This window comes from Equus przewalskii, chromosome 26 (genome assembly GCF_037783145.1).
Source record: "Equus przewalskii isolate Varuska chromosome 26, EquPr2, whole genome shotgun sequence".
Lineage (NCBI taxonomy): Eukaryota > Metazoa > Chordata > Mammalia > Perissodactyla > Equidae > Equus > Equus przewalskii.
This window is the reverse complement of record NC_091856.1, coordinates 11,538,188-11,562,086: the sequence shown is the minus strand read 5'-3', so window position 1 is coordinate 11,562,086 and position 23,899 is coordinate 11,538,188. Positions and strand designations below refer to the sequence as shown.

Genomic DNA, 23,899 nt, shown 5'->3' with positions numbered 1-23,899 from the left:
GGCCTCCGCCAGTCCCCGACTCCCGGCTGAGTCCTGGAGATTTCCTGGGCTTTGGAATCTAACCACTTAGCCGTTTCATCCCTTGCCTAGGTTATAACTACATCAGCGCCCTGAGGCGACCAGATTGTAGGAAGTGGACCAAGAATTGGAGAGGCACCAGCTAAGCTGTTTCCTAAAGCGTGTGAGTTTTCGAGATAAACTGTAGGATGCCAGTTAAATGTGAATTTCAGATAAACGACGAATAATTTTTTAGTGCGTGTGCTATGCAGAGGTATTCAGAATAACTCCCTGAATTCTGGTTCGGGTACCACCAAGCGAGATGGGGGATAGCGTGGGAAATTGGAGCAGCGTTTAACACGGCTCACGAGGTTGAGGCGCCTGCATGACATCCAGGCTCCAGCGGACTGTTACACTCTGGGAATATACACACACAATTCCGAACCTGGTTCTTTAACTTTTAACAGTGTAATCTAAAGGATTATTGTTAGAGATCAGATCTAAATCAGTTTTGACATGAAGTTTGAAAACTATAACGCACGAAACAAATGGTTGTAATTTTGTTCTACAAAAATGTTTTATTAGCCCAATAGTAAAAACTGAAAATACTCCCCTCATAAATGAGTTGTTTTCCAAACTTTGTTTTTGGAAAAGTGTAAAATGAAGTCTTTTTCTTTCTCATTTCCTAGCGGCTATGACTCTTACCACTTTGTTTTTCTTGCAGACATTTTCTGTGTACGTACAAGCTTATTCTGTAGAAGTGCTCTTATTACTTAGAACTAGTTCTTCTGTATACTTATAAGTGGAAGTTGGTAGGTTAATGAAAAAGTAGGTAACACCCAGAGGAAGGAAGTTATCAAAGATTAATGGGATCATTGGACACAGGTGCTAACGTAAGGGACCTAACATGGGAAACTTTGAGGATCAAAGAATAACTGCTATTGATTGAAACACATCAAATATATAAAAATTCTTAACTTCATAATGACTCTTTAAAACTGAAACTCATTAGCCATGATTGAAGGTTGCCAGGGCACCAAATCACTATCCTGAAACTTGATAAAGGGAAAAACATCAAGCATTTATCCTTCCTTTCTTGTGTGAACTGTATTTCAGTCTAACCAAAATGCTAATGAGAATTCCAGCTCATAAATGAAGAATGAATGATGGAACAAACACCATTTTGCTACTCTTAATGAAATAATACAAAAGACAACACTTATGACTAGATGGTAAAATTAAGGTGAAATGTCGACAGGGAACTTTTTAATGGATGGATTAGGCTGGCACCTCCTGCACCCACCGATCAGTCTTATTATTAGGTCTGGGACAACCAGACATGTACTTCCTGACGTGATGCAACAGAATAAAGGATCCTTGCGAAGGATTCTTGCCTAAAAATTGAACCTGCATTTAATCAAAACTTCAGATTTAACACGGGATATAGAGACCAGCTAAATTCAGAATGTGGGACATGCTACAAGACAAATGCCCCAGTTTCTTTATCAATGGCATTTAAAAAATAGGGAGGGAACTACTACAAAATCAGAGACTTAAAAGGCATATGAGTAAATGCAAGTGTGGACCTTGTCTGGATCCTGACATAAAGACATTTTGTGAAACAAGTGAAATTTTAATATGGACTGAGCCATTAGATGATACTAAAGAATTGCTGTTAATTTTGCTAAGAATGTTAACAGAATGTGGCTGTGTTTAAAAGTCATCATTGATGAGTATTGCAGTACTTACAGGTGACATTTTTTAAAACTTTAAAAAAGATGACACAATCCTAGCAAAATGTTAGTTGATAAATCTAGGTGATGAGCATAAAGGTGTTCGTTATTAATAGCCTCTCTACCTTTCTGTACGTTTGAAAATTGTCATAATAAAACTAACAGGAAAAGGGGGAAATTATCAGTTCTTAGAAGTAAATACTTTTCAAGTGCATAACAAATCTTGTTCCATGTAAACCTAAAAAAAAGGCAGTTACAGCAGAGGATTATAGTGGCCAATATTTTGATTTGAGCTAAGCTCTTTTTAAGTATGGATCAACTGATTAGTTTCTCACTGCTTTGCTTTTTTTCCCCCCCAAAGATTGGCACGTGAGCTAACATCTGTTGCCAATCTTCTTTTTTGTTGTTTCTTCTTCTTCTTCTTCTTCTTCTTCCCTGCAAAGCCCCCTCCCCCCTCCCCCCCCCAGTACATAGTTGTATATTCTAGTCGTAGGTCCTTCTGGTTGTGCTATCTGGGATGCCGCCTCAGCATGGCTTGATGAGTGGTGCCATGTCCGCACCCAGGATCCGAACCGGCGAAACAATGGGCCACTGCAGCGGAGCCTGCGAACTTAACCCCTTGGCCACAGGGCCGGCTCCTCTCACTGCTTGTCTTACATAAACCACAGACATAATACATTGTCTGTAATTTCTAGTTTCTTTAAAGTGGATGAGGAAGTTAACGATACAAGTGAAGGAATCTGAACTCAGAGTCCTAGATTTTTATTTTTTGCAATTCTCCCCTATCATTTACAATATCTTGGACACAACTAACTTGTCAGCAATGTTTTTTACCTCTTCATCTCTAAAGTTTCCCCCACTTACCTTATAAGTAAGTTTTCATAGTCATATTTCATCGGTTTATGTAATACTTAAATTATATAATTACAACAGTGACTGCCACTGGCATAAATAGGTTTGGGAACAAACAGCTAACTGGAGGTAAACATACAACTGGTGGGGACAGTACTTCTCCAGAGGGAAACCCAGCTGTGAGCCTTCAGCTCACTGTGAATGAATGTCAGGATGCTTTAACCTAGTTAGCCAATCCAGATGGATGAGGGGTACAAGGATAGGTAAAAACAGCCTCTCTTATAGGCAAACATCCATCTTTTAAAAATCACTCAAATGCAGGAAATCCCACACATCCCGGCCACTCTAACACTGTGGGGCCTGGGGCAAGAGTACAAATGGAGGCCAACACTGACATTTAAGTGTCTAAATAGATAAGAATTAACAATAAATAAATACCTTGACAAATATTTCTTCTCATGTAACAGAAATCTAAGTTCAAATTTGGGATTCTCAGACATGTACTGGAAAGTCACAGCATGAGAACCAGGTTGGCCTGTTCTTCTTCCAAGAACCTGGGTCTGTCTCCTTTTACTTTTTTTTTTTTAAAGATTTTTTTTATTTTTTCCTTTTTCTCCCCAAAGCCCCCCAGTACACAGTTGTATATTTCTTGCTGTGGGTTCCTCTAGTTGTGGTATGTGGGACGCCGCCCCAGCGTGGTTTGATGAGCAGTGCCATGTCCACGCCCAGGATTCGAACCAACGAAACACTGGGCCGCCTGCAGCGGAGCGCGCGAACCCAACCACTCGGCCACGGGGCCAGCCCCATGTCTCCTTTTACTTTTAACTTCAGCTTGCCACAGTGGTCCTCATAGCATGCAGTGTGGACACCCCAGGCTCCACATCCAAGCTCCATCCACACCCCTCACACACTGCCACCCCTTGAGTATACGAGTATATACACCTGTAGTGCAGCCTTTGTTCAGGATGGACTTGGGGAAGAGTTCTGCATGTGTTCTGGAAGCAGGTTTTGGGGTGGTCGGGCAGGGAATTCTGGGGTCCTGGCTATCTGGTGCATAGTCTAGAACTGGGTAGAGGATCACAGACTCCAAGTGGATACCATCCCTTGGCTCCTTCAATTTTTCATTCCAGAAGACAGGCACAGCCAGAGAGAGAGGATCAGGGCAGGGACCCCTCTTGTCCAAGTCTAAATGCACATACACATCCATGGTATCATACTGTATATACTATTGGAGAGTGCTTTTTCCATTTCATAATATCGTGAATACACTGCCATTTATAGCATATTCTCTAACAGCTGTGTAGGGTTACCTGGAAACACCACAATCTAATCATCCCGGTGATCTTGTGCAAGATGGGCATAAATGTCTTACTAGTATGATGTGGTGTAAATGTAAAATAGGATTTAGTAAGGGAAATACTTGGACAGCAAAGTAGAGTGCACATAATTTCCTGAGCTCTTATCCCACAGAGATGCAGCCAGGCACAGCAGGCCTGGTAAACCAATGAAAGGGCTCTAACTGAAGCCAACTCCCATAATGGGCTACTTATTTACAACATTTATGGTGGGGGGGGGGGAATGCAGAATATATCTGGGCAATTACCTAAAATGGTAGCTTACCGGTGAAGCACATTAGAAAAAGGGGAGCCTTCAAAATTCTGGTAGCCCATTCTTTTCTTCAATTAACAATTAGGTCCTTGTATTTTGCTATCATAATGCTGCAATGAATACTGGCTTATTTGTGAGTATGTAAGAGAAATATCTAGAAATGGAATTAACTTTTCAAAGGTATGTGTAAAATCTTGACACTGCTAGACTCTTCTCCAGAGGTGCTGCACCGTCACACTCCACCTTCTGTGCGAGGGTACTGGTTTTTCACTATCTTTGTCACACGCCTCTCCCTGACTCAGGACTATCCAGTGTCCCTTCATTCTTGTTGAAAATGATCTTAGTTACAGTCTCATTTAGTCATTGACTGATTGTTTTTTCTCCTAAACTGTTTTCAAGTTAGAATACAAATTTTAAAAAGGCTTAGATTCTGGTTCTGATTCTCTTAGCTACCATCTACCAAAACATAACCCAAGATGTGACAAGCTGCAAAGACGGAAACTGAGGCCCTGACTTACATTACAGTTACTTCTAGCGCGTCTCGTCGTCCAGCCATAGCCGCACGGTACAAAGCAGTAGCGATCAGCAAATGTGGCTCTTTACATTTAAACTACGACAAAAAATTTAGTTCTTCCGTCGAACTAGGCACATTTACAGTGCTCACCAGCTGCCTGTGGCTAGTAACGACTGTGTTGGACAGCATAAATATAGAACTTTCTATCACTGCATAAAATTCTGTTGAACAGCACTGCTCTAAAATGTAAACTTTTGGGCAAAGGGAGTATGAATTTTTTATCTTCTCATCCCCAACAAGACACTGTAGATATTTGATGAGAGTTGATAAATGCAAGCACTGAAGCAAAAGAAAGCAGAAAAAAAAACGTTTAATTTTTAGATGAGATATTCCAGGTGCTTTTGTGAAACTTAACTCAGTCATTCTATACAGAACATACAATCATTTCAACATACAAGTTACTCCACTTTGAATACTCTATTTTAAAGTTAAAAAACAATTTAAAAGGCTTTGTCTTGTTTCCAAGGAAAATGAGGCAATCTGCTTATTAAAACACTATTTTGCAGCACTGAGTACATTATAAGTAATTCATTAATGTTCTTCATCTGTAACTTAAAGGTTAAACCTGAGGAATTAGAATTTTTATCATCAGAACTGCATAGCAAAACTATGTTGAGATGATAGACATACCAAATAATCTGTAGATCAAGATAACCTGTAAACTACTTAATAAATCCAATTTAAAGCAAAACAAATATGTTAGGAGAGAGATTGTATCCTGGTTAACAAGGTTTTTAAATGCTTCATCGTATTTTTTAAAAATGAAAGTGCAACAAAAGTTCTCAAATGTTAAGTGGGCATGTACACCTTACATCACGTATCCAATGACAACAAACTGTTGAACCATTTGGTTGTTTGGGAAGAATTATTTAGGCCAAATTCAGTCTTTGCATGTGGCACTGAGCAGTCATCCGTTGAAAGTGCAAATGCCTGGATGGAAACATAGCTTAAACCATTTACTTATGCTACTATTCTACACTGACACACTAATGCTGTGGGAGAAATTTTACAGTTCTAGAAACTGATAGAGAGTAACAGGCTTGATGAGAAAATACAAAAAGGCCACAAGTCATGCACAAACTAAAGAATGTTAAAGGACATTTAAATCAGGATTTTGGTTTTTTACAAATCACATTTGAAGTTCTGGTGATATCACTTTAAGCCCATGCTTTATCAAAGTAAATGGCATCTGGAAGTATCCAAACACTTAAATCTATTATTAACTGAAAATAATACCTTACATTTATACAGCATTTTACTGTTGTTGAAGCAATTTCACATACTCCATTTCATTTTATTCCTCACAACAGCCCTGTGAGGTAGGCGGAACAAGTTACAATTATTTTATGTAAGGCAATGAAGGCCCAAAGACAATAAATGATTTATGTAGAGGTCATAGATCTTGTATATGGTAGAGCTCAGATAATTATATGGTAGAGCTCAGATAATTAACTTTAAATATTTTAGAAGAAATGAAGCCAAAATATTTTTTATATTATATCCAGAAATTTTAAAGACTAGTGGTTTTTAATATTAATTACTCTAAAACTGTAGCCATTATGTATCTTATAGTATGGATTAGTCATGAATTTGATTTTAAAGAGTCTCCCTGAAAAGGTAAATGAGACTCAGCACTTTGGTACCTTAAAGATATTGGAAATGTTAAAAAAAAAAATTATGTATTCTCATAGCCCTCAGGCTCTCCAAAAAGTTTCAATACTAATAAAAATGCCTTTTGCAAATCACTTATAATTTGACTGACTTTAAAATTGGTTCAAACTTAAGAAGCTCCAAGCCAAAGCAAACACATTCACCTACCTTCTGCCCCACATACCATGAAATCCTCCACATGTCCATTCCCAAGGACTAATTTATGTTGAACAGGTACCATTAAGAAAATATATCAGTTTAAACTAACATAGTTCAAATGATTATGATTCAAAAATCAGTACCTTATATTGATCCAGAAATAACAAATACTGTTTTAATTTAATAATTGGGTAGTCTGAGGAGAAAAGAACTATGGCAATCTCTGGTATTTATTTATAAGCCAATACTAACCTTTATATAGCATGTCCAACAATATCTTTTCAACAAAAACAATATATACCAAATGTAATCCATTTAAACTGCAAATTACTCAAAAAGCTTAAAGTATTTACATTAATCAAACATTCCAGGTAACAAAGCTATCATATATGACATATCAGGATCACAAATATTTGCATAATGTGAATACTGTAAGATACACACAAAACTACAACTATACTGAATGTGAGGTAATCTTTCCGTGATGATTAAGGAAACATTCATGACCTCTTATAATGCTCCAGGACTGGCATTATGTACATTTTGGTTTAAAATAACAAATAACTTTATGGTTGCTTGGATGTTGAGTAAATTTATGCTGACCATACACTTCCCTAAAAGGACATATCCAGTGTAAAAATAAAATCAAGGAAGAAACTTTTCCAGACTCATTTTATGTGCCTATATAAAAGTAAACCATATTATATGCAGTTAATTTGAATTTTTTAATAAACTATAACAAATTTACTTTGTAAAATTTATTAGCAAAATATGGTTTTTAAGATACAATTTGTCACACCACTGACAAGTTGGAAAACTATATGCACAGTAAATCAAACTTCACTAACTTTGGAGATCCGAATACAAAGTATGACTGCCATATCAGAGACACTTAAATATTTGTTGCATGAATTAGCCAATGAAAGAACACTGATCTAACAAAATACAGGGTTTTAAAAAAAGAATGATGATGATGATTTGAAAATACAGTCCTTAGATTTTTAGCCTGGAATCACATATTTTATAGTAAGAAGTCTATACTGTCCTCTTCGAAGATTAATACTCTTTGACATAACAATTTCCCATATATATCCTTTTCCAATTTTTCCCCTATGTTTCCAAAAGAAACAACTAAAAATATATAAATAACTATAATTTTATGGAAAAAGTATATAGAGAAAAACTAATCACTCTAGGTAAGTCATGAAATGGACTCTCTTAGCCTAATTAAAATTTCATTACAAATTATTTACTTTTATTTATACCATCAAGGATCCGTCACAAAAAATTCAATTATACGTGATTCTGTTCATGCTTTAATTTCATAAATGAGTAAATAAAACCAAGCCAATGTCTCTTTAGATGATAACATGGGGAAAAATTCCTGTTTGCAGAACAAAGCAGACAAGTCTGGCTGTACAGCAGCACTTCACGGTTTGTCAAACAGCACAGACACCATCAAACTGATGTACAGACAGGCACGCCCCTAATACTTTCCATTTGTTTATATACACGTAGAATATTCAAAGACTCACTGTATATTAAAGTTCCTATGTGCGTTGCTACTAAATGTTTGGTATACACATATTTACCAAAAGTTAAAGACGTATGTGACATGGTAAGCCCAAAGAGTCAAAATGAATTGTAAAAAAATTCTTTTTCTAAAGTGCTTAAGGCAATTCCTTCATTTCTTTATCCAGTTTACTAGAACTGGTTTGGGGTTCAACTGCTAAAAGAAATGCATGTTTTTATAAAACATAATTTTTTTACACCTGTGATACATCCATTACTGTCAACCTCTCATGCATTTCTTTTACAGAAAGCAATCATGTTTGACCTGTCAAAACAAAGAGTAACTAAACCAACAAAGAGTGTTAAAAGGGTATGCTAACTTTCCACAATGTATTGAATTGAACAAAAGAGCTCAATGTTTTTTAATTCAAATGTCCATGACAATGTTATATATTATGGTCAATAGTTACATTAATTTGAGACTATTTAAATAGGCACTACAGTTGTTTATCTTCTAGTTTGAAATGAGGGTGGCAAACCTTCTCCAGTTTAACTTAACACAAACTTAAAACAACTAAACTAAAAACCCACACGTTTTGCTCTTTATTTTTAGAGATCTTTAAGAAGCACAGTAAGAGGAAAACCTCAGATTCTTATTTGGAAATAATCATTGTATTACTTCAAATGAATTTTCAGAATGATTATTAGAAAATTTTATATGAAGGGTTTCAAATGATGGCATGAGCACAGGAAAGAATCATATGCACTCCTCCAGCCCCTGATTAATATTTCCTTTTCCCCATGCTCCTGCAACAGAAGGCTCTTGCCAGTAAAACATGATATCTGACTTAAATACCAGGTGACACTGCATGGGGAATGGAGCAAGAGCATGCTGAGAGGAAGAAGGCACTGCATTAAAGAGAAGACACAATTATATAAGACATAATAGTAAAAATTTTTATACAAGAACTGGCTTTTTCCTTGTCGTTTTTGCTAAAATATGCATGTCTAACTGTTCACGTAAAGCAGCTACACCACTAAATTACTGCTTTCAGGTTTGACTCTTACGAAAGAGAATTACAATTTCCTGTTTCCTTAGGTCCTGGAATAACCTCGCTGTAGGGAACAGAACATCCAAAAATTTCTTTCAAAATCTCTAGGAGGAATAAAAATCAAAACTATATTTGTTTGGAGAATCAAAATTCTCTAGACTGCCTTATAATCTTTAGCATTACCAAAATGTCATCAGACAATGGTGCAGATATGAATGTCCTCTGGAAAAATAAGACCCAGTTCAAATAAATTCCTTATTTAGATTTGTTTTACCAATGAACAAAACATCCTACCAGTAAGCAGTAAACTTTAAATGAGAACGAGCTATTCCTGTTCTCCAGGCCTTTCTGTAGAAACAAACTCAAATGTAAGTAGCAATGGTCATTTCTTGGGGGAAAGTTGTCATAGGACAAGATACTTAGAATGAAAGAAAGTCAACATGAGAAAGTAAAAGTTCCAAAAATTAAGGAATATACAAATTCAGACCTCTTTAAAATGTTCAAGAACTTCTTAAATACTGTAATTACAACTTTCAGTTTGGCTCAAAATACTTGTTACAAATTTTAATCAACTTATTAAAAATAGATAGTTCTGCTCAATAACCATGGGTTTTACTCATCTCCCTAAGCTTGGGAAAGATTATTCTATGTTGAGTTTTGGAAAAATTACACCTCTTTAGAAAGCAAATGAATGTAGCAAAAGGAAAATAACCTCTGAATAGTTACATTTGAAAAACTCATGTGCCAGATATGTAGATTTTTTTCAAAACACTTGTTTAAACCATTCCATATCTTATTAAAAAGCAGATATAAATGATTTCAGTAAACAATAGTTTTAAGCACCTCCCTTTATAACCTATCCTTCTTAGATAAAACTTGAGTAGTGTAGGTTTTTCTACCTTCTATATAATGTTAATAAACTCTCATTCCAACTAGAAACGTTAAAAATCAGTATAATTATTGTCAGTTATTACCAAAATCAAGTGGGAATTTTACCAAAGATAACTATTAAAGGTAGTATTGAACTAGACAAAATGAGAAAATATAAAGCTTTAAAAAAAATCTTACCCAACATCCAAAATGATGGAATGAAAAGAAGTCTAATTAAACAGGGCAACATATAAATCCCTTTGAGTATGTCTAGAAACTCTTCCACTTTCTGTAACCACAAGAGAAATATCACGATATTTGGAAAAGAGAAAATGATATACAATCCAGTCAATGAACAAAAGAGGATAATTTAGCAAAACTCAACTTATTTATAAAAGGGGAAAAATAAACCATTGTAAGAAAACCTTTCTAGCACCCCCAACCAATTATTTCAGTTTTTAGAAACACTTAAGAGGACTGTATATTTTTAAAGCTGGGTGTAAGAACTAAATACTAGGAGGTGAGGCGATAAAGACTAAGTACAGAAGAAAGAAGGCAAGATTTAAATGCTTTTCACTTCAGGCCCTAGGGCTACCATATGTAACTGAACACATTAGAAGAGCCAAAGTAATCCCAAAAAAGTAACAATGGGCTTCTATGTAACTATTCAAACACGGCCTTTCTTCCCGTTCACTCTTCAAAACAGTTTCTTGCTTGATATCATTTTGCTTCTATGCTATTGCACAGCAGGTTCCTGTGAATGCTTCGTACTAGATGCTTAATGCTAACAGATTCCAGGCCTTAAAGCAGAAGATAGCAAACCTGATTTCCACCACTCAAATTTCTGTGATTAGCAACTGCACAGAAAAGGCCACCCAATCCACAGCGGGGTAAACGTGTTCTGAGTAGGCATTACTGAGGAACAGTGTTTAAACTGCTAGCTGAACCAGTCATTCCATTTTCACTTTTCTGCAGTGTTCTCACAGCACTTGGAACCTGCATCCCCGTACTCAAAGAAAGTCCACCACACCAAACCTAGGAAAAGACAGACACACAGCTTCAGTCAGATTTCAAATCAAATTAGAACTTAAGTGATCCTTAAATTCCCATTTGAAAGGCAAAATGCCTCATATGTGAACATGAGCAAGTTCCAAACCGATAACCTTCATATTTGAAGTGAGGAGGAGAGGAAAGGTTAACAACTCAAGAGTCTTTTAGAACCACAGAGGCCAGAAGATGTCTTTGTGGTAGCGGAACCCACTGGAGCTCACACAAGAGAGGGAGCTAAGGGCTGCAGAAGTTTAGAGACTAAATTAGATCGATCTAGGCAAAGGACGTTGGCCATCATTACTGCTGCTAACCTTCACTACCAAGAGCAGTGCACAAAGAGCCAGCTTGCTTATCCCATTACTGCTTTAGATTTTGATAATGAGGTGTGGCCTGAGACCGTAGGTATTGAACACCTCTCTGTTAACAGAGTAAAATCCATTAGCTTCTTCCCTAACTTCCTTAACAATAAGAACTCTTTTATAGTTCTTTAGGAACGACTTCTGAGAAAAATGCAAATGGCAATATCCAGAGACACTTTCCATATTCTATTAATTATCATAAATGTGAATGAGTTTATAAAAGATAAAACTGCTTCACTGTGAACAAAGAAGCTATCATTCAATAAAGTCAACAATAACTGATTTGGAAAAGAGTCAAGAGAATTAAAATATGAAAATATGGATCATTTAAACTCATCAATTGCCATGTAGTAGCCAACACAAGCTTAAGGCTGGGGAGATTCTAGAAATTGTTTAAGTATTCCCACCTTCAATTATTTCCTGAAATGTTCATATTTACTAAGTAACTATAGTACTGTAACAAAGAGTCTACTGACCTGTGAAATTTATAACTATATAATTAATATTCTGAATTTTTTAAACTAGCAGGTTCAGTTAATGACAACCACCAAAATAAGAAAGCAACTCTCTGATTAAAAACTACTTACTATATTACTTTTTTTGGAAATTATTTAAGCGATTTACAAAAACATTTACTCATAATATCTAGCACAAAGGTGAAAATCAACGGGAAAAGCTCAGTCTTTTTCAGTAAGTGGCACTGGAACACCTGGACATCCAATGCAAAAAAACAGATAAACAACACCTGGTACCATATACAAAAATTAACTCAAAATGGATCATAGACCTAAATGTAAAACCTAAACTATAAAACTTCAAGAAGAAAGCATAGGAGAATATTTTTGTGACCGTGAGTTAGGTGAAGCATGATCCATAAAAGAAAAAAATCAATAAACTAGACTTCATCAAAATGAAAACCTTCTCTTTGAAATGCTCAGAAAATGAAAAAAAAACAGACTGGGAAAAAAATATTTGTAAAACATCTGTCTGATAAAGGATTCACATCCAGAATACATAAAGAAATCTTAAAACTCAATAAGAAAACAAGTAACAATAAAAAATATAAGCAAAAGATTTTAACAGATATTTCACCAAAGAAATTATACAAATGGCAAATAAGCACATAAAAAGATGCTCAATATCATCTGTCCTTAGGAAAATGCAAGTTAAAACCACAATGAAATACCATTACACACCTATTAAAATGGCTTAACAACAACAAAAACACTGACAATATGAAATAATGGCAAGGATGTGGTGAACTCTCATATATTACTAGTAGGAATGCAAAAGTGGTACAGCCATTTTGGAAAACACTTTGGTAGTTTGTTATAAAGTTAAACATACAATGGGATCTAGCAACCTCACTCCCAGGTGAAGAAATGAAATGAAAACAAATATTCACACAAAAACCCATCTATGAATGTTTATAGTGTCTTTATTCATCATTGCCAAAAACTGGTGAATGGATGAATAATGTGTGGTACAAACATATATGGAACACTAGTCAGCAATAAGAAAGAAGGGGCTACTGACAAACACAACAACATGGATGAATTTCAAATGCATTATGCTACAGAATCAAAAGTCTACATACCATACAATTTCTTTTATATGATACTCTGGGAAAGGCAAAACTATAAGGACTAAAAACTGGTTAGTATCTGCCAGGACTGGGTGGACTGGAGGGGTCCACTACAAAGGAGCATGAAGGAATTTTCCAGGGTGATGGAAATGTTCTGTCTCGATCATGGTGGTGGTTACACAAGTGGATGCGTTTGTCAGATCCCATAGAACTGTACTCTACTCTAAATTCCACCTCAATAACCTTAAATCTTGTATAACCAGAATTTAAATAATCTTAATCTTAAATAACCAGAAATCTTGTATACAAAGAATTTAACAGTCATTTACTTAGTTAATAAAAGCAAGCCTTCAATGAAGGAAAAAAACCAATTTTAACCATTTTGAAAATACATTTCCTAAAGCATCTTACAACATTTACTAATGAAATTATAATTTCACTATTTGGAATGAAGAAACAATGAGTATCTGACATATCTACCTGAGATAGACTCAAATTAAACATGAAGCCTACCCTTTTATAAAAATATATCTAAGACTTAAGGGAAAAAAAATTACTTTGAGTTCCATATGGTAAAAAATTTGTCCCTGATTGACCAATTTGGAAAACAGCCAAAAATACATAATACAGCAGCAATTTGTGTCAAAGTGAAAAAATAAATAAATAACCCTTTCAATATCTGTAAGTAGTTTTCTGTGAACAATAACATTATTCACTAATCACTTTTTCTTTTTAATGAAAAACTAGGGGTCTGGTTATTAGCATTGTTTTAAACTTATTTTAAGATTTTAGGGTATCTAGAGTGAATAATCAATTGTGAGATTTAAAAGTACTGTATTTTTTTTTTTTTTTTTGAGGAAGACTGGCCCTGAGCTAATACCTGTGCCCATCTTCCTCTGTTTTATACGTGGGACGCCTGCCACAGCCTGGCTTCATAAGTGGTGCGTAAGTCCACACTCGGGATCCAAACCCGTGAACCCTGGGCCGCTGAAGAAGTAGAGCACGTGAACTTAACCACTGCACCACCAGGCCGGCCCCTAAAAGTACTGTATTTTAAACCCACATATACCCAGAATACTTTCTCCTCATAGTTGTGGGTGATGATGAAAGAATACACATACAAAACATTCCAGCAAGTCTAGGGGAAATCTACCACCCTGATTTGCAGAAGTAGCCTCCAGATTAAGGAATGATCTACCCAGAATAATGATGATCTTAATGGAATTACAGAACTCCCCACAGCAGCCTAACCTTACAGAGAAATGCAAAGTATCAAGTAGTTGGGAGAAGAAGTAACAGTTGCTTAATAAAAAAATAAATTCAAAAGCCAAGTTTCATTTTATATGGAGAATCATGACTCTTTCTTATATAAATCAACCTGCAATTGAGTAGTCCTGAATAATATATGTGTGTATAGCACATGCACATTCAGCCTACCACACAAAGACAGTCATCTAATATTTTACAAAGAGGACACTGCACTGCAGTGGAAAAGGGATGATCATCTTAAGAAATGGTCCAGGAATAAGCAGATATCCATATGGAATTAAAGAATGCATCTGGACCCTAACTTCATACTAAACATATCAATTTTACATTGTTCTTGCACTGTAAATGTAGTCTATATCTAAAATGTACAAGGAAAAGCTTTTAGAAAAAAAACACAAGAATGTTTTCATGACCCTGGGGGTAAAGAAAGATTTCTTAAGCAGAACACAAAAAGTGCTAACCATAAATGAAAAAACTGATAAATTGAGCAGTATTAAAATTAACAACTTTTGTCCATCAAAAGACACCAATAAGAGAGAGAAAACGAAAACTGGAGTGGAGAAGATATTTGCAATACACATATCTGGCAAAGGACTCAGACTATGTAAAGAACTCTTAATCAATCAATAGGAAATAGGAAGAGAACCCAACAGAAATACAAATAAAAGACTTGAACAACCATTTCACAAAACAGTATACCCAAATAGTCAATAAATATTGGTGTTCAACTGGTGAACCAAAAAAGGTGTTCAATAGCACTAGTCACCAAAGAAATGCAAATGAAAACCACATGTAATATATCATAACCACTAGAAAGACTAAAATTTAAAAAAAGACAATACCAAGTGTGGATAAAGATATAAAGGGATTCAAACTGTCATACACTGCTCGTGGTAAATTAGTATAACCAACAACTTTGGAAAACCCTACTACAGTGGATTACACACATACCATATGATCTAACAACCCCAATCCTAGTTATGTTCCCAATGGAAATAAATACATACATTTACCAAAAGACATGAACAAGAATATTCATAGCAGTTCTATTTGTAAATGTCCCCAAATGGAAACCATTCAAGAATACAACTAAATTAAAATGAGTAAATTATGATATAGTCATATAATGGACAACCATATGAGAACAAGTGAATTACCACCACGCAGAACAACATGGATAAATATCACACAGTGTTGAGCTGAAAAGATATTGTAGGATTCCATTTATTCAAAGTTGAAAAGGTGGCAAAATGAATTTATGGTAGTAAAACTCAAGATAGTAACCACTTTGGAGGAGGGCCATTAGGGTCTGGAAATTGGCACAAGGGAGCTTATGAGGCTGTGGTAATGGTCCATTTCTTGATCTAGATGCTGGTTACAAAAATGAGTGCAGTCTAATGAAGATTCATCAAACTGCATGCTGAGGATTTGCACACTTTTATGTATTAACATTTACTTCAATCAAATATACCAAAAATATACAACCACAGATTTAGGAGAGGTGAGCTGGAGAAAGGGAGAGGATTATGAAGAAAAAATAAGATATTCTGCTTCCTCAAATATACAGCATAGATTGTTCTCCTTAAAGTTGCCAAACCAAATAAAATATAAATTAGGTACTAACCATGAAACCAGGTAGTACTGGCTGAGTAAATTTTGTCTTAAAGGAATACAACAACTGTTTTGAGTTTGCATCATAGAAAGAAAGTAGACCTAAAAGGAAGGAAACAAAAAAAGCCTAATTTATTATACATAAAATTATAACATCTAATTAAGTCTAACATATAATCATGCATAAAAGTAATAGCTAAATGCATATTTTGGCATTCATTTTTTTGTTACAAATTTTAAGGACTGGGCTTAGTACTTCTCACTTGAAAATCAGTAGTGAATGTGCCTAAGAAAAAACCCTAATCTAGTTTTCTTTGGTTTTAAAGATCTCCATACTGCTTCCATATCTGGCACTATTCTACTTATTCAATATAAACTATTTCTTTATCATTATGTAGCAAATGGTTTCCTTAGCCCAGTAAAAACCAAGGCTATTTCTTCCTCATTTTTACTATAACAAGCCTCTCTACCGAAATCCTATCACCATTTCAGGTTATTTTATTAACCCTCGTCTGCTAACTACTTGAAGCCGTACTCCTACTTCAGTCTCTGAAATCTCAGTATAGTGATCACTGCTTCAGCTTTGTTAATTTGTAAAATCCCCTCACAGTCTGTCTTTCAACATGATCGTGTAAGTAAAATAACTCTGTCTTTCTGACCACCTAACCGCCCACCCGATGGCCTCCCTACAACTGTTTTCACTTCTTGAAACTCCTCTCCCGTGGCTATTCCCTTGGTCTGTATCCTAATCCTGAGGATATCATTTTCTCCTATTCTAAATGTAGATGCTTTTCCAGGCTCTCTTTTCTCTCTACATGCTCCCTTAATAAATCAGCTGCCACCAAACAAAGCAGCAAAGAAAAGAAACTAACATTTATACCTACCATTAAAGCACCAGGTGCTTTCTATACATTACCTCAAAATATTAAGCAACCTATATATGGCCACAAAGTAAAGAGCAGAGCATTAATGTCTGATTCTTCTGTGCAGTCTTGAGTAGCCACTCTGTGATGCTGTCTCTAATATTTAGCTTCAGCTCTACTTCTCTTCTGAGTTCTAGCACCAAATTTCTAAATATTTGCCAGACACGCCACATGGTTGTCCTGCTGGCATCTCATCTTTCCCCAGGACCCTCTCTGTTTCCTGTCCTGTTGATGACACTATCATCCTCTTGATCGCACTGGCTGGAACCCCAGAATCATCTTCAAGTCATCTTTGTCTCTCCCTCCAATCCATATTTAGTGACAAAGTCCTATGGATTCTACTTTCACACCATCAAGTCCATTCTTCTTGATTCCCCACTGCCCAGGCCCTTGTTACTACTAATCACTCAACAAACACTTATTAAGGGCTTATTATGTAAAAAGCATTTGCCAGGCAAAAAGGATATAATACTTAAAACAGACATGGTCTGGCCTACATTGCTTAAACACTGCCTCCTGAAAAGTCTTACACTATCCTTGTTTGCAATTTCTTCCACGTTTAACCATCTACTCTCTAATATTTCTAAAAGTAGATTATCATCACATGACTATTGTTTTCTAAAATGTGTAGAAGCTCCCCTTCCTCAACTACTAAAAAAAGAATAGCTTATTATTACTTTTCAAAGCCCTCAGAATCTGATCCCACTCTACATTACAACTTCTCCGTCCTGTACCTGATGCTCTGAGCTAACAATCACACTCTTCTCTACTGTCTTTGAGGAACCACGAAATAGGGAAAAGCAGACAGGAGATGATAAGCAAATGCTATCTTGGTAATTGAAAAAAAAAATCTGTGCCAATAAATTTATCATTTATTCTGAGGAAATTATCTGATTCAAAGTGAATAAGTAAAAAAGAATGCAGCAAAACTGACATGTTATCACTAAAAATAAATCAAGCCAAAATGAACATTTTTCCTTTTTTCTTTGAGTAACTAGGTTGACAGCTCATGGAATTATTTGGACACAATGTTACTTACAATGGCAAAATTTGGTTTTATTAGCTTTAAGTGTCAACTTGGAGAGAAGCATCTAGGGAATTACTTTCGCTCCCTAGTTCAATAGTATGTCATCTTCTAAATTTTTATAAATATTTAGATGATGCTACAGAAGATACTTTTCAAATACCCAATTCCAAAAGCTTCAATAAATTTTGCAAAAGATAAATATCAAGTTAATTTTTACATGATTTTAACAGGAGGCCAAATCTATTAAGATGAAACTTACAAATGTACTATTCTTCATTTGAGTTATAAACAATTAAAAACAACCCTAAACTGCCTAATATAAGAGGAAAAAGATAATGCGACAGAACTCTATGAACAAAGATCTAGTGGATTCCGTGGTTACAAGCTCAGTATAGGTCAACAGTGTTATTAAGTCATATAATGAGAAAATGTGCTGCTAAGTCACTGTCCTACAATGGTCAGAAGTTGTGGTCTACTTTGAGAACCAATCCTTAAGGAATACATTGACATAGTATACAACCACAGGAGATTATAAGGGTTTGGAAAAATTAAATTGTAAGGAACAGCTAACTGTACAGAGAATGTATAATCTTGGAAAAACAGGGCAAGAGAAGCAATGTTAGTAGTTTTTAAACAAATAAGGATTATCATGTAAATGTGGATTAGGGAACATAATTCTGTGTTTCTTCACGTGACAAAATTTAAGAGCAACAGTCTCAGAAGTTATTGGGAGACAAAGGGAGTCAATTTAAGAAAAACCTTCTAACCAAGTGCTATCCAACAATGAAACAGGCTGCCTTCTAAGACAATAAGCTTGACATAAAAAAAGTTCTTCAAGCACAGGAGTGGCAACTACCTGCAGAGATGATGTGATAAGGATTTTATACTGCGTGGCAGAGGGACTGAGTAATTTCTAAGGTGTACTCCAACTCTGCTCCACCACTCTTTACAGGTAATAAACAAAATCTTTCAGGCTTATTTAGTGCACTATATGAGTGCTTTTGTAGGGCTGCAGGCAGGCATCACACACCCTTCCAGTCAATTCTAGAGCTGACATTATGTTTGTGATCAAATCTTAATAGGTCAAAACACCCTTACCACAATACTAATGGAAATTCTGTATAGATATTACCAGTGAAAAGTACTGAAATACAAGCAACTATGATGAAATGACTTAGGAGAAAAATCAGTAAACTTACCCCCATCAAAATCACAAAATACACCTATTCTTTCAGGAACGGTAACATCCAAGGCTTTGACTTTATTATTATGCTTTGCTGCAAATGTGTTTTGTAGCCAGTTGTTGACATGGATACACCAACTAGTATTTGTCTTTCCTAATTGGTCAAATTTCCCCAAAGTCTTGTATGCTACTCCTACACTGTAGGATTTACAATCCTTCTGGGCCTTGACCTCCCAATAATGCTGTCCGTTTTCAATAGCAGTGTCTCCTACAAAAGATCAGAAAGGTAAATTTGACGCTTACCTCTTCCTTATGAGTCACATAGATTTTTACCTCTCATCCCACAAAACTGCACAAAAAATTTGATTCACGAGAATAAACAAGTTAACACACAGACACTAAATGCAGAGTATCTGCTATAACTTTACTTGTATAGTACTAATTTTTCTGCATATAAAAGGCTTCAGAACTTTTCTTCCTTATTATTCCCTCCAGAGTTATGCGTGTATGTGAAGCACTGTGTAAACTGAAGTAGAGTTTTAAACATATCAATAATAACACAATGTGAAAATCCACCCAAGTAATGAGGCTTCAAGAGGGAACAACTTCAGCAAAGATTCACTCAGTACACAGGCAGCCACTCCAGGTCTAAGTGAGTGGAAAGTGCACCAGTGTGACTGTGATGCCTCTAATCTGAGAAAATGAAGAACTACTACGTTTACCCTACCCAGCACCGTGTATGACTCCCCAGTAAAACGATCTCTGCTGCCTCTTACTGCTGGTGGCCTGGAGCCCACGGATGTCCGTTTAGGGGATGGCGTACCACTTCTATATAAACAGGGACAAAAAGAAAATCAAATACTCTATGTTGTCAATGTTTCATAAACTACAAATCAGGAACCTCTGAAAAGACTTCTAATTATGCTGCACAAATAGGACCATTTAATTTTATCTGAATTATTATTAGACACAGGTGTCAATTATAAATACTTAAATGCATAAAGTCATCAACAAAGCAGGCTGAAAACACAAAAATCATGCAGATTGAGCCAGGCTTATATAAAGGACACACAATTGAAATAAGAAACAATGCCAAAATGAGACAAAAAGGAAAAAAAACTGAGGAAAAAAAGAACTCAAGAAAGATAATGGATTATAGCTTACATTTCTTGCAGTTAAATTTAAATAAAAGCAAAGGCAAAAAAGTAGGCTTATTATAATCAAAACTAAATAATCTTTTTTACAAGCAGTACGTATTTTTGTTCTGGAACTTTTCTTCTTAAAAGGAGAAATAGCAACTGTCTGAATCCATGCACAGGATATCAAGTTTTATAAAGCATTTCTCCTACTACAGTGGACAAGATCCAACCTGACCTCCCCTTCTATTAGATTAGGCCTTTTACTAACTCTCAAAGAGTCAAAATAGATCAAATCCCAAAAATATTTTTAAAATAACATTTTAATTATATTGAATCACTGTATTTAAAAAACAAAAAATTTACAACTTACCAGTAGTAAACAGAGAAAGGGAAAGCATGGAGAAAATAAAGAGAGACATAACTACTGAGAATGTCAGTTTAAATTTCAGAGAAAAGTTAAATAAAGGAGAACTCTTCCACTGCAGCATTCTAGACTTCCAACTCTAAGTATATTTTTGCAAGTACAACAGCTTTTGTCTTAAGTCTAACACGATCTACGTGTTTTACCAGCTTCCCAAATGATCTTCTTGTGACCCAATTCATCTTGTTCACTGATACCAGATAAACCTAACTGATCCTCCCACTTTAAAATCTTTAAGCAGTTCCTGACTGCCTGCAAACGACTTAGCTTGGCATTTCAGGTTCTTGATTTGGCCCCAATCTTCTTTTCTAGCCTTCTCACCCACGGAGAGCACTGTTCAGCTCAATGTACCTGCTGAAGTGTTCCTTAAGCTCACGCAATCTGCTTCAGTGCCTTTCCTCCTGTTGTTCCCTCTCACGGCAAGTCCAAATGCCACACGTTGTTCCACTTCCTTGAGAAGCAGCCTAAGTAACATTCCCTCAATAAAGGTCCCCCAGATCCTACCAGGCTAAATAACTCGTCTGAGGAGCCCAGCTCCAGGCCAAAATCCTAAATGTGATCTTTGAGTCCCAACCACAGGCACTCATGAAGGCTTTACTGGCGGGCTTGGGGGCGCTGCCCTCCCCACAGGAGACCTGGTGCACAGCCAGTTCACTCTGGAGGGAGCTGCAGTCACCCCCACCAGGCCATGCTCCTATGCATACCTGCACGCCTAGCTTAGACACCTCTATTCAGAGGCCCCCTTATGACAGGGGGTCTGAAGCTGACTCTTTTCAGCTCACTCTGGGAGACCTCCTTAAAGGGGGCAGGGGTAGGGGGAGGAGTTTGAAGGTACTTTGCTCCACTCTGTCTCAATACTTTTCTAATCCTAACTTTTTCTTCCTCCTCATCTTCTTGGCCCTCAAGTCCACAAATCAATAGGAGGAGCCTTTTGTCTGGGGCTTCCTCAGCCATGAGACAACCCTCCAGAAATCCTCCATCTGCGATCTGCTGATTTACCTGACCCTCACCCAGAGCCATTCTGTCAGGAAGAATGGAACACTGGGTCAACCTCAATAAAAAACCAACAAACAAAAAATGGAAAACTGGGAAAGCTGGCACCCTTTTCTTTGTGGCTTTTTGCTTATAGTACCACAGTAAGTAAACAAAGGCTTGATTGTTACTTTCAGTTTGGTTCATTGTCCTAACTGACCACTTCAACACCTGGCAGCTCAGGACATTTTTCTTCCTCTAAACGCCTTTATTCACACTTACCATTACACATAATCTCTACCTTGTATTACTGTTATTTGTATATAGACATATATCTCATCTACATAAGTTAGGGGCAAACTTATTGAAGGCAGGGACAGTGTTTATCCCTATAAACCTCACACATCCAGTGACATCCTACAGTGAACAAATATTTACAGAAAGAATAAATGTGTCTAACATTCCAGAAAGAGCCTACATATAAAATACCCTTAAAAGGAGGGAAGGAGAAAGAGAAATACCGTGATCTGAAATGCTAAATACAAGCAGTCTAAAAATCTCCAAGTGATCAAACAAAACTTCATAGAATCTATTAAATCCAGCAACATTTTACAATTTATAATATGCTAACTATGAAATTACTTTCACCAACAATGAGCAAATAAACTAGAAAAAAAGAGAGGAAGATAATTTTGAAAAGAGAAAACATTCTGATTTCTGGTAAAGATATGTGGTATCTTCAAATTAGCACATTATTCCTCATGCAATTTGAATTGATTCATCTTTCTGGCACTGTTCTAATAATTTCAATAATGACCTTCATTTTTTATCCTTGATGCTTTTGAAACTGCATGATTATTATAAAATATACAACACTTCAAACTTGCCTTGTGTCAAATACAAATAAAAGCAAAGCTGTAACGTTAGATATATTGAATACAGCACAACAAGAAAGATGCCAGGTATAAGTAAGTGCAGAGAAAAATAAGAAGAGGGAAAATAATTCAAGAAAGACTTTAAAGCAGAGCTTATTGTTTTGTTATCATATACAATAAAATCCAAATAATATGTAGCATACTATAATGCTGTAAATTCAAAACATAAGCTACCAATACAGACAGTCTACACAGAGCAATGTTTTAGCTTATGAAGGCTGCTGCAATGGCTTCTGCTTATTGGTTAAAAGAAAAATTAAAGTTATTCAGCCAAGCTAGATACACTAAGTCCTAGAACTAGACAGACAGAGATCATCACCTTGTATGCTTCTTCAGTGAAGTAACATGGCCACTGTCAGATAAAAATAGGTAACTGTTAAGAGACTGCTTTACAACTCAAATTTAACAGCTTACACTAAGATTAGATCAAAAGCCTGCTGAGGAAGTCTTCTTTTATTCACTGTTGTCACTCACAGTGGTATTACCTTATTTCAGTTTGAGCAAAATTTTCCTCCATTAGAAACAGAGGCCCCCATACTTTGAGACTATCTAAATAAGTCTGACAACAACAAAAGGTGCAAGGCTGCCTCTTTAGTTCACAAGGCTGCTAATCAGGGGCAAGACACGGGGTTGCATAAGCTACAAGCTGTCGTTCCACGCAGACCTTCAGATAAGACAGGCGATCTCTAAAATTCAGGAACTACACTAGCAACTTCTCTCTAAGCAGTTCAAGTTGCTGTAGATAAAACTTTAAAGAAATGGAATACTGAAATAAAAATGTATAAATAAGAAGAGGATCAGGAAATAAACTGAGAAAAAGTAATGAAAAATGTTAATAACAAATTCAAGTTTTGACACACAATGTTATATTCTTCCCTTTGCTGTTATTAATATATCACAAATCATATAGATATAGAGAATAAGAATCGTAAGTTACTGTCATATAAGAATCACCGTACAAGCACTGTCATGATCACAGATTTAATGAACTAGCTTACCTGCCCTTGTTCTCCTTTCCTTTAACTTTTTCTTGACCTTTTCCTCCAGTAGGATCCCACTCTACACAGGTATCTTCAACTCTCAGGTTCAAATGGGATGATGAGTTATCCAAATTGAAGTTAAGCGCTATCCAAAAGAATATTTCAATTTTTTAAAAAATGTAGCATATCTCTACTTTTTGAAACATAACTATCATCATATTATTTTCCTTATTCAACTGATTCAACACTGGATACAGAGAATAATGTTCAAATTCCTAATCCTGGCATTTAAAGTCCCTAAAGGTAAGGCCATAATTTACTAATTCCTACAATATTTCCCATTATTCTTTTCTATATAGCCTATATACTGCACTAAATACAATGTACGTGCATGGCCACTGGTGTTTCTGCTATTCCTTCTACTGGAATCTCCATCAC

General features: G+C 35.9%; 1 protein-coding gene across 7 annotated transcripts in view; it reads right to left on the bottom strand.

The window, feature by feature from the left end:
* Positions 1-5,054: 5,054 nt before the first annotated feature.
* Positions 5,055-23,899, bottom strand: part of FSD1L (fibronectin type III and SPRY domain containing 1 like) — a 61,838-nt gene continuing 42,993 nt past the window's right edge. For 3 of the 7 annotated variants that reach the window (XM_070596035.1, XM_070596040.1, XM_070596039.1), the window contains 5 exons: positions 23,480-23,606; positions 19,742-19,842; positions 19,031-19,282; positions 15,895-15,983; positions 5,055-11,042 (listed from right to left, as the gene is read on the bottom strand). In XM_070596035.1, the coding sequence (XP_070452136.1) occupies positions 10,920-11,042; positions 15,895-15,983; positions 19,031-19,282; positions 19,742-19,842; positions 23,480-23,606 (692 nt within the window). In that variant the 3' untranslated portion in view covers positions 5,055-10,919. Of the gene's footprint in view, positions 11,043-15,894; positions 15,984-19,030; positions 19,283-19,741; positions 19,843-22,800; positions 22,834-23,479; positions 23,607-23,899 lie in introns of all 7 variants that reach the window. The other 4 variants (XM_070596034.1, XM_070596038.1, XM_070596037.1 and 1 more) reach the window with 2 other exon arrangements.